Source organism: Euleptes europaea, chromosome 8 (genome assembly GCF_029931775.1).
Source record: "Euleptes europaea isolate rEulEur1 chromosome 8, rEulEur1.hap1, whole genome shotgun sequence".
NCBI lineage: Eukaryota > Metazoa > Chordata > Lepidosauria > Squamata > Sphaerodactylidae > Euleptes > Euleptes europaea.
In genome coordinates, this window is record NC_079319.1 from 68,937,506 (window position 1) to 68,949,904 (window position 12,399).

Below are 12,399 nucleotides of genomic sequence, written 5' to 3' on the forward strand. Positions count from 1 at the left end.
ATTAAGGAGAGAGAATTGGATGAAATTACCCCTCCCTATCCCAGTAGGGAAGGAAACTTGGCCAAGTAAGCTCTCTACTCACACAAGAGGGAGAGTGAATTCACCCTTTTGGCCAACTCACTGCAGCCCACTGGGGCTGTGGCTCAGTGGTAGAGCATCGGTCCCAGGTTTAATCCCCGGCAACTCCAGTTAAAGGGACTAGGCAAGTAGGCTATGTGAAAGACCCTGCCTGAGACCCTGGACAGCCGCTGCCGACCTGAGTAGACAATACTGACTGATGGACCAAGGGTCTGATTAAGTATAAGGGTTCATGGGTGCTGAGTAGTGTTTGTCCTTGAGCGTACTCTAGAAGCCCACATTGACTTTTTGGAGTCACAGAGCTTCTAGGGGAAGGAAAATGCAGTAAATCATGTGCAGTTCATAAGCTCCAGCCCCTTCTAATAGTGGATCTAGCTGAGATCTATAGATGCTCAGCAGATCATTCAGCCTAATGAAAATTAATAAATCATGTGATGTGTGATGCTTGTTCCTGGAATTGGTTTCAGCCAGCATTAGTAAGGGTTAGTGTCATGAAGTACAAGATAGCCTTTAAAGATGGAAGATATTCAGCTTTTAAAGACAGAAGAAATTCAGCGCTGTACCATCCTTTGCATGTTTATTAATGACGGAAGTTCTTTGTTGATACTGCACCCCCACAAACACAAGAAAATGCATTCAGATTGACATGGGGAATTAGCTTTCGTGTTTGTGCAGGAGTGGGAAGCTGGAATCTTTTACCTAAAGAGGTGGCTGTGAGTAGCGAGTTTCAGCAAGAAAAGGATGACAGAGACTTGATTAAAGATTTAAAAAGAAATACAGACTTTATTTGGGATTTTGGTACAATCTTAGGGAGGGCAAAACTTACGCTAAGCAAATACTAAGCTAGAAATATAAATGAGGGGGAAATCTGGAAAAGTAGTACTGGCAAGCAGTAAAGCAAGCCAGTAGCGCTTTGGGGGATAAAAGGGGAGAAACAAAATATCCTGAAGACAAAAGATGGGTGAGAGTCCAGTCCAGGAGCAGGTGATAAAAAGCATGTCTGGAGATGAAGTGTTACGGGGAATGCTGGGGTCTCCAATCTTTAATGGGGGAATTAGCTGATTGGAGACGGACTTTAGAGCGCTAATGAGAGGCTTGATTTAAAGTGGGTTCTTTGACCTATGTTTTACGAGGGATGAGCAAACCAAAGGAATAAACGATGCAGAAAGCAAATTACAGGAAACAAAAACAGGTTGGTTTTATTTAGGGGAATGAAAAGGGGGTACAAACACACACAAAGCAATAAAGCAATGCAATCACACACAAAGAATCCTATTAGGGATAGGGTAATTGGATTCCATAGCTACCATCCGGGGTCCAGAGAGAGGTTCCAAGGAGAATAACTGCAGCCAGGAGTCAGGAAAGGAAAAGATAGACCACACTTACAGCACGGGGCAAAACGCTTGGATCCAGTAAAATGCTTAGTAAAGGTGCCATTGGGAGGGCAGCGATACTTATAGTAAAAATCTGCCTTGAGGTAGGATGACTCACCGGATAAGTGGTCTTGGGGCACACAGTAAAATTGCTCCTCAAGTGGAGATGAGGTGTAGGAAGAAAGGAAGGGTGCTGAGTTAATTAGAATGTGATAGGATTATTGATAGCTGGCAAGTATCGGGTGATTGTGCTACCAGGCAGCTGTCAGGAACTGGAGGGTGTGAGGGGGGGAGGAGGAGGATTTGGGTGATGGGATTAACCTGGTCCCAGGCTGTCCCAGGGAAGGAATTCAAGGAGTTACAGGGGAGCACCATTGTCCTCTTGCTCGGGTCAGGCCGATCTTGATAGGACAGCCACATTGATGGTTATGCAAACATCCCAATGTCCTTGGAATGAAAGCAGCTCTTCTGAGGGTGAGCTCAGAGTGGGTAGGCAGGCGAGTCCAAAGGTCAGTGCTTTCCCTCCACTGTGCAACCACATCCAAGATGGATTCCAGTTCACTTCCTTGTCAGGATCCATATTGCTGCTTGCCATGTGTAATCACCTGCTGGCTCCATACAGCTTGGTCCGGGATAGTGTCTTAGGTCACTTCCATCCTTGGTCACCTGTGGTGTGGGCGCTCTGCATAATCCCTTAGCTCTGCATGCTAGTCCATGTATGTCCAGGAAAGGCCACATACGAGAGGATAGGGTCACAGAAGATCCAGGGTTCAAAGGAGGGGAAGGGTCAGTGATTTCAGCAAGACGAAGGAAGTAGACCAACTGCGAGGCTGGGGTAAAAGGTAGGATCCAGAAACCAGCTACAAAGGGTTGGGGGGCTGAGAAGTGACTTTTACACACCTGTAGTTGTATTTAAGAAGGGGGCAGTGTCTCTGATGTGGCAGGATTGGGTTCAGGCTGCGTGTATGTGTAAACTGCCATCAAGACATCTGACTTAACGGCAACCCTGTAGGGTTTTCAAGACGAGACGTTCAGAGATGGTTTCCATTGCCTGCCTTTGCGTAGGGACCATGGACTTCCTTGGTGGTCTCCCATCCAAGGACTAACCAGGGATGACCCTGCTTAGCTTCCAAGATTTTATGAGATCGGGCTAGCCTAGGCCATCCTGATCAGGGCAGGTTTAATTGGAAGGTTTAAACTTTCAGGGAGTGAAAGGTGCAAAGAACTCCAAATATGGGCATCAGTAACCATGTTCAAATGTATGGGATCTCAACCTGAGGTGATTCGGTTACCTGTCCACAGTACCGGCTTGGGCTGAATCAACAAACGACTAGGCAGAGCTTGATGACCCTTCCTAGATATGACTTTATTGATTGTGTAGATATGACTAATTCGGTCCACAAATATGCTGTGTGGTACACTCTTGACTAGTTCAACGTTGTATAAAGTTTAACATAGCATCCTAATGTGCCACAAGTCCTTTTGTGACTGAATGGGAATATTTCTGTACAATAATTCACTACCTTTTGTTTGGTACAACATTTGTACTTCAGCTTCCATCTTTCTTTGATGGCAAAAAGCTAAGGTTCGGATTCTAAGCTTAAGGTACCGTAAGTTGCAGCAATTTGCAGTACTCTAGTATATGATTTTGTCACAATTTTGCTTATAAAAAGGTAAGGCATTAATATGTTAACATTTCAGAAATATTCCAAATGATAGCATTTTGGATGCTAACTAAGCTATAAATGATACAATGTATGTTAAAGCAGTAAAATAAAGTTTGGACTGATGAAAGTAAGTATTGGACACATGTTATTTTCCCCCAAATTCTGTTTTGAGTGAAGGGGCTGAAAAAATGTGAGGGACAGTTTATTTTACATAGTTTCCACATTTCCAGAAATTGTTGTTAGAAAGTTCCAATAAATGAGTGAAAGGGACAAACTAGATTAACTTAATGTGTTATATTACATATTTCTAAGCCAGTGTGTTTATCCCAAAAGGCTACTTATGCATATATCATGTAAAGGCCATTTCTTAGAAGAGTAATATCTTCCAGCAGAACAATTTATTAACTTCACCAAGTTTGTTTTGTGTCCATTTTTCTGTCACTTGACAGTTTTCATAGATGTACGAGTACTTGATAGAACACAAGCTCATGAATAATACTGTTATGATTTACTGAACAAGCTGAAAAACTTCTGTTTGGACAGACTATTTTATAGCTCCTGCTTGAAGAAGAAAGATACTGTTGTTCTATATACTACACTGCACTTCTATAGTCTATATAATTCACAGTGGGTAGCCGTGTTAGTCTGTCTGCAGTAGTAGAAAAGAGCAAGAGTCCAGTAGCACCTTAAAGACTAACAAAAATATTTTCTGGTCTATATAGCATCTGTTGTACCAGCAGCATTCTTTTAATGTGACTCTCAAGTATGTACAGCAAAGGAGGAGGCATCAGCATGAGAACAAAAACATTTTAAATATGTTTCTCACAACAATAATTATCCAAAGATAATACTAGCCTTATAGGCTGTCTTCTCTTCTCGAGATTATTGCAGGTATTTCTGAAATATTACAGAAACACTGGGAGTATTTTTCCGTGTGTTTATCCTAGGGTGCTAATGTAACATTTTAAGACTTTGCAACCAAGAGTGCAGTGCCAGACACATGGGTCTCATTATCTGTTGCTAATTGGATGTGCCCTGACCTGGATAGCCTATGCTAGCCTGATCTGGGTGGGAGACCACCAAGGAAGACTTTGCAGAGGAAGGCAATGGCAAACCACCCCTGAACGTCTCTTGCCTTGGAAACCCTATAGATTCACCATTAGTCAGATGTGACTTGACAGCATTAAAAAAAAGGCTCTAATGTACAGTGTATTAGTAAGATCTGTAAACAGTTTAAATGAGAGATTAATATGAGTGTGTTTAATGCACATTGGCTAGAATGCAGACTTGCTTAACATGCATCTTCTCTGGATTGGCATATACATCTTTGGCCATCCCCAAACTTCCAACAGCCATTTAAAAGGTTATATTTGCAATACTAACAGGGCAGTCTTGTGCATATTTACCCAAGAGTCAGTACTGCTTGGACACCATGGGACTTCTAAGTAAACATGCATAGAAATGCACTATAAAAACAGTAATACCATATACAGTGTGGGGTACATATCAAAGATGTACATAAAGAACGCAGCCTGCTCTTCATTCATACCCTGTGGTAAGGAGAGAGAAATCACATCAGTTTCATAGGAGGAGTCTATACTCAGTTGTTACTCATGCAATTGTCGCAAGTGTCATGTACCTGCATACGGGTAGTGGCGATAAATGGTTTGTTTGCTTTATAAAGAAATGCAGCACATATCAAAGATGTACATAAAGAACACAGCCTGCTCTTCATTCATACCCTGTGGAAAGGAGAGAGAAGTCACATCAGTTTCATAGGAAGAGTCTGTACTCAGTTTACTCACGCAGTTGTTACAAGTGTCATGTACCTGCATAAGGGTAGTAGACATCTGAAAGCTTAATCTCAGTATCTTCTTGCCAATTTCTGTTTCCTTTCTGCCGAAATACAGGGTCATCTTTGACAACTGTTGATCTAATAATTAAACTATGGCTTGTCTTAGCAATACTGTACAATGGCTTAAAAAGTTACCTTCATATAACTTTTCTGGAAAGTAAGATTTTATTTCTGTGGACGGACCAAGCGTTTAAATTGCCACATCTAAATGGCTTGGAAGTTTGGTGTAAGTAGCCAGGCCTCCGATAAATGGTTTGTTTGCTTTATAGAGAAAAAAATTAGACCAGGGACTTTGTGCCAGCATAACTGTTGGAGCAGAAATTCATCAAATGTACTACAAACACTAGACAGAAGCTCTGTGGGTCAAGTAGCAGTGGAAGGATTCTGGATCCCATATAAAATCTTAATGGAAGTACAATAAATTCTTATCATGATTCACTTTGCTAATTGAAGAACCGTTTTCTGGTTCTCTCAACATCATTCACTAAGGTAGGCAGGTGTTTTAAAAGTGGTTTCAGGAGTTTTTATTGTAAAGTTTGTTAGGCTTAATAGCTCAATTCTATGGAAATTTAGGGCCAGCCTGGGCTTCATGGGGACATCACCCATTAGCAACATTTTGGGGTGTCAGTTGCACTTTCCCTATACCCTTTGTTTGCCTGCTGGTAAGACTCCAAGGCTGGAAACAGTCCTCACTGAGAGAAAAGGGATGATGTGGGCAAGGGTTGGTCTACTTCTGCCACCAGCCCATGGTTGCACTTCAAACAGTCCTTGTTCCCACTCAATAGGAAGTCAGCACAACTCACACAAAAGGTATAATATCTAGTTTGGCCCTTAGATGTGCTCAACTGAAGCATATAGAATAGGTAAATTTCTTTTGGCTGCAGAGTAGTAATAGAAATGCTTATGGAAGAACAATCATTCAGTTACTGACAACTGAACATAAAAATTGATGGTGTTTTACTTCAATTTCACTTTACATTAACATTTTGTATGTTATTGCAAAATAACCCTCTCTTGCCCTTTTCTTTGGTATATCTGATGCATGGCTTTATCACTTAATGTATTTATTTTTGAAAAATTCTAGAGCATTCTTTCAGTGTTCACAGTGGTTTCCAAACATTTATGAAACAGTCAATAAAATCAGTTCAACCGTAAAATCAAGCTGGTCTGTTAAAATAGATACAACATCATACATTAGAATAACACATATTAAATGCAACATTTAACGCAGTCACACTGCAAACTCAGCCCAGCTATGTCAGACTGGGATATTTAAGTTAAAAGCTAGCTGGTTTTGCATCATCTGAAAAACTTAATATTGAAACTGTTTATTTATCACTATATGATTTTCCCTCTCTTGTATCAGTTTACCAATAATATAGTTTATCTGCAATCTCTCTGTATTTCGTTTTATGTTGGCAAGGCAACAGGCTACAGTCTTCCTGAATTGCACTTCAGAACATTATGTAGTGCTGCTTGTACCTTGGCATCTGTGTGGCTCATTAATTAGCAGTGACTGGATCCAGAACAATTCATACTCAAATTGCAAAACTGGTAGAGAGAGCCTTCTGTAACCAGCATAACTAGAATCAAACTCTTGCCTTGGAAAGTAATGTCAACATTCTTACTGTAGCAGCCATCTCAGATTCAAATATTAGAGAATATTTGGCTTCAGATTTTTTCAGATTTTACACATTTGACATATTTTTTACAGATGTGAGTTATGTAAATTAATTTTCAATAACATCTCTAGTTACTGCACTAGGGATAATACATTGTTATCTCTTTGACCATTGAACATTGATGTAGTGTTATTGGGGTGTCAGATTTTACACATTTGACAGATGTTTTTACAGATGTGAGTTATGTAAATTAATTTTCAATATCTCTTTGACCATTGAACATTAGTGTAATGTTATTGTGGTGTCAGTTGGAAATGTTGGAGAGAATGGTGAGCACTATAATGGCATGGAAATTTATTTTGGCCAGAAGGGCATTTTAGTGCCTGTCCACATAACCTTTAACAATAGCTTAGAAGTATTCTCTGCAGCAGCAGTTGGCCTAGCCACAGTTGCACCTATAAATCACTAGTTTTCCTACCATTTGGGAATAATTAAATGCTTATGCAAAGTAGCAGCACTAATAGAACAGTGATTTATCCTATGATTCCCTTCCACTAAGTAAGGAGCCTTGCTCTGTTGGAGAAAGGGAGCTGTAGGATACAGCCCAAGGTCTGTTGTCTAAAAAGCTGGTTGTCCAATACAGCTTCTGACTAAAGGTGATTGTCGAATACAGCTTCCAGCACAGGGCAACGTCTGACAATAGAATGTTTTGCTGCCAAATATGAAGAAAGAGAACCCTTTGAAGGCAGAATAAACTATAGTCTACAAAAAGGGGGGGAGTTTTTTCTTTTCATGTTGGAGGCCTTCCAGTGTATTACAATAGTGTAAGAGTTGCACATTTTATGACTATTCAATCCCTTTATATCCATCACTGGCAACTAAACTTACTACCTGCAATGTTGGGGAGCAGGTGTCAGAGCAACAAAGACCCCCACCACAAGTAGTTCTGGCAAATCCAGCATTACTCTTTCCATACTTGCGCTTTCAATTAAACAGCGTCTGGGAGTGAGAGAGATGGCAAATGGAAAGGCCCCACAACGTTTGTCCTGGGGGACATTAATTTCCACTTTGACATTCAACAACTGTCTTAAACCTTCATGCACAGCTTGTAAAAGCTTTACAGCATTGTTTCCTTTTCAAGATTATTTTAAAATATATTTTAATGACATTTTAAATATTTTAACTGTTATTGTCCATTTTTGCAGGGGCCACAAGCGAAAGCTGGATGAAGACGATGCTGCTAGTGAATCAAGCAAAGGGTCCAGCAATGAAGATGAGGAGGGCAGCAGTTCTGAGGCAGATGAAATGGCAGCAGCGCTGGAAGCCGAACTGAATGACTTTATGTGACTTACATGTGCAAGAGAATTCGTAATTACGTGTTTCTTTTTTGCGACCACTCAGAATTCCAATAGGTCCCTTGCGTCAGTGCTCATGGAGGGCATTCCCCCCCCCCTCAAAAAATACAGTGTATATTTTACAGAGGGACATAGGAGGAGGTGATACATTATTTTACAGAACTGAAATAGATGTTTTAAAGGTGTTTTACTAAAGGAATATATACTTTTTTTAACAAAAAGAAGTATTAAAGAGGGAATTTGGTATGCTATGCCAAAGACATGTTTAGAACTCTGGAGAACTTCATAAAACAGAGCTGCACAAAGATTTGCAATTGAAAATTTGAAGAATGTTGCCACGATAGCTTTGGATACCAAGCTTTAGAAAGAAAGGCCTTCTAACAAATATACTGCATGGAAGAGGTAAAGCGATCCTGATTGGGTATGTTTTCTTCATAGTGAGATGTTATCAAATAGAGATTTTTTTTAAATACAAAAACAAAGAACAATTTATATTTGTATAGGAACTGAGAATGTGATATGCAAGCTTTGTGAACTCTGCACTTGATCTGTCTGCCACATGCTTGTAAGAGAATATAAGATGATTGACTTCCATGTTTTTAAGTTACTTTGTGGATTAGTTGTATCCTTTAGGAGACATTTAGATTTTTAACTTTGCTTCTCTATTAAGCTGCAGTTCTAGCACAGGTTTCTCTGTGCATCCATGTACTGCCATAAAAATATTTATCCATTTTGTGTTGTTTTGGAAGGTATGGCTGTTAGTTCATACTGGATAGCGTTTTATTTCTTTGAATGAACAGATGTAAAGTTTTTGTATATTCTATTTCATATTTGATCCATGAAACAGATTCTTTCATTTAATAAAAATTCATTTTGTAAACTCTGTTCTCGGTTTGAGTTGCAATGCTGATCTTTCTATTTTGTTTCAATTAGATAAGCTGCACTTTTTTTGAATGAAAATAATTAGCATATTTTGCTGTGAAACCAAAAAATTTTCAGTAGGTACATTCCAGGCATATGATGATCTAATCTCCTGTTAGGCTTGCTAATGGAGTTGTCATGGAATACACGTAAAGTAGGTTGATCACAGGATTCTTATTTAATTTTGTTGGACAGATGGTGTTTTAATGTTTCAAGGGGCACTTTGGTGGAAGGAGGGCTTTCTATTAATTATAGTGACAAGTCTGTAATAAGTCTTGTATAATATGGTTGGTGGTTGGCCCTGGTTAGTACTTGGATGGGAAACCAGTGTAACCAAACGGGTTACCAATCTCCAGGACTGGTCATGGCAACCCCAGCAGATGCATGCCTCCGCCTTTCCAGACCAAGCGGCAAGCCTGAGCCGCCACGGAAAGGGCTTCTCGTCATCCCGCGACACCGGCAGTCAAGGAACAACCCCTCCAGTGAACCACATAGTCTTTGCCAACACCCCCCCTCCCCAGCCTCATCAGCCCATTGGAAGACATCAAGATACCAACAAAGGATCGCTCCTCCGGCTATGCAAAAAGACGCACCCCGGGCACAGATATGCGCGTCTTTGTTTGACATCGTTAATCCCATCTGCAAGCGACTCCCGGTCCTCCTGGAATTGTGCAAATCAATGGAAATAGGATAGTTTTCTCAATTGCCCTCTTGCCTCACCCTGGCAGCCAACAATTAGTCTTTTTGTCACCTTTTGTTTTACATGGGAACCACGAAGGGGTAATCCAATCACCCCTCCCCCGGAGAAAGGTATAACTGGAGTCTCCAGTAATCCATACTTTACCTTAGGTCTTCCTCTGACATGCATGCCGTCACTCTGTGGGTTTGGGCTTTGTGCAGCCTGACCACGCTCCCCTCCCCTTTCACTGGTCAAACCTTGGGAACCCCCCTTCTCCCCCCCCCCCCGCTTTCCTAGTATCAGCCCACGGAACCCAGGACAACTCCGCTTCAGGACAGGTGCAGTATTTCCCATCATCAAAGTGCTTGCCACATGGGCAAACTTCTCTAAAACTACTCTCTTTATTTCCTAGGATCTGTGTGGTGTTGTGTACATGATATTGGAATGTTTGTCCACATACTAGTAATACAGTAAGTAAACCTTTGAAACTAAATCCATTGACTCCGCTTTATTCTTTGAATCATGGTTTGGACCCCCGTAGACATAGGTTAGATCCTGCAGGTTATGCCCATAGCCGGTTATTGAATGCTAATTTCCCCATATAAATATTCATAACCGAGCAATTTGGCTAACACCGGCAAGGAATATCAGGGTCACTATGCAGAGGAAGGCAATGGCAAACCACCTCTATTAGTCTCTTGCCATGAAAAGCCCTACTGGGTTGCCATAAATTGGCTGCAACTTGATGACCCTTTACACACACAATATGGTTGGTGCCCAGAAAGCTACTTACTCTCACACAAGGTACTTGGACTAGCCCCATGGAGTTTTGGACTCTTCTTTGAATGACTCAGAGATGACTTGGGACAACAGTCGCATGCTGGCCTAGGGAAAGACACATTTGGTAGTGTAAGACTATGCATATGTGAATTCATCTATATCCGAACAGGTTGGCTGCCTTTTACTTTCAGTGGTCAATGTGAATGTTGAGTGCCAGGAATACTGCAGCAAAGTGGGCACTCAGACATATCTTTTTATTTAGCTTAAAATGTTTTAGAACTAGAAGTGGAGGAAAGAGAATCTAGTTCCCGTGAAGCATTGTGAATTTATTCCGATACGTGTATTTATCCTGATCCAGACAGCTTGGCAAAGGTTTCGTCCAAATAATGTTGCTGGAAGGGATGTAGAGGCACCTTCTTAATAAGTCTTATTTTAAGATGTGAAATGTTTTGGTTTTGTACTATTGTACTGTAAATGTGCCTTTTGACAATTGTATGTGGTGGTAATCTGGAGACACAGCTGCAGCAAAACAGTATGTGGTTGCACATGCACAGATACCTTTTTTCACCAAACTTCAGCACATTTGGAGCGAGACATATCAGTTCTGACAGCAACTTGCGAGCAGCCTGTGAACTGAACCAACTCGTCATTGAGCTTCACTGGTCCAAGTTTCCCAAGACCAAACATTATCGACTAATAATTGGCTGAGAAGGCAGCTCCTCCCTGAAATCACTAAGAATGGGAGTTCAGAGTAAGGAGAAAGTTTCCTTTCTCCACAGTTTCAGGGGTAGGGCAATCATTGATTAATGAGATGTGGAAAAGAGGATGGGTCATTTTTACATGACTTGCCCGATCATGACCCATTGGAGACCCCTCTGCCAAAAGTAGTCTTAACTGAGGCAAAAGTATCAGTACAATAAAACTGTGCGCAGCTTAGATACAGAATAGAAGAAAGAAGCAAGCTGAGGAAGTCACTAGTAACCCCCAGCAGTATGCTCCTCCAGAAGAAATTGTCAGCCTTTCAGGCATGTTGGAAATGCAATTTCTGATCTACTACCTAAAGATAGACACCATAGATCCTAAAAGAGAATTTCAAAGGACACAAGCACTCCAGTTTCCTATATCCCCGCATTCTAGAGTTTTAAAAGCTCACAGCCCTTTTTTACATCTAAATTGTGCTGTTCCTACAGACTTGGGTTACATGGGTTAGGACAGAATGACAGCAGAATAACATAGCTCTGTGGGATGGGGTATTGACTTTTGGGATGAGTGCTGGATCTGTCCTTAGAATCCTATTCTCATTCCACAATCTAATAAAAACCCAATATATCTTCGAGCACATAGACCCAAATCTCCACTGAATGTATTTTGCACAATTTAAAAAGTGATGTCTAAATATATTATGATCAAACTGCGTTTGTTGCTGGAAAAGGGCTGGTAGATAACACATAGTGAGGTCTTGTACAGAGCGTATCAAAAAGAAGAGGCAGCTATTTTGCCAAAGCAATGGGATATGGCCATAAAAATGAAACTTATAACTGCTCTCTCCGCAGATCTGAAGCTAAGATTATTCAGCAAAAAAATTGTGTTAAAGATATCCTGGACACCACAGCAACTCTTTAGCAAAGGAATGAGTAACGTGTTGGTGTTGTAACTCAATGGATGCGTCCCTTAAACATATGTTTTGGGCATGTCATTCAGTTTTATGGGAAGAAGTTATTATATCCATTTTATATTAGGATATTCATTGATTTTTGAAGATGTCTATGTACTTTTAAACTATTTGCCTACCTCATGGAGGCTAACCAATGGTCAATGAAAACAGACCCTCCATGCCCTTACTACAGCTAAAAGACTCGTATTACAACTCTAGAAAGATATTATAGTATTTCAACCAGGTAATATGAATATAAAATCAGTTTGTATGTTGATGATATTTTGCCATTAGCAGGTGTCAAACACATATTATGTAGTGTCTTATGATCCATTGCCAATTATGGTAGCGTGTCTGATTATCAATTTTATAAAAGAAAAACCTGAACTTTGGGGGATAGATTTAAACCCACAAG

At 40.6% G+C, this 12,399-nt stretch overlaps 1 protein-coding gene across 1 annotated transcript in view; it reads left to right on the forward strand.

Annotated features, from left to right (window-relative positions):
* Nucleotides 1-7,974, forward strand: part of CTDP1 (CTD phosphatase subunit 1) — a 76,792-nt gene extending 68,818 nt beyond the window's left edge. The window contains exon 13 of the mRNA XM_056854489.1: nt 7,801-7,974. Within this exon, the coding sequence (XP_056710467.1) occupies nt 7,801-7,942 (142 nt within the window). The 3' untranslated portion in view covers nt 7,943-7,974. The remainder of the gene's footprint in view (nt 1-7,800) is intronic.
* The last annotated feature ends 4,425 nt before the right edge of the window (nt 7,975-12,399 follow it).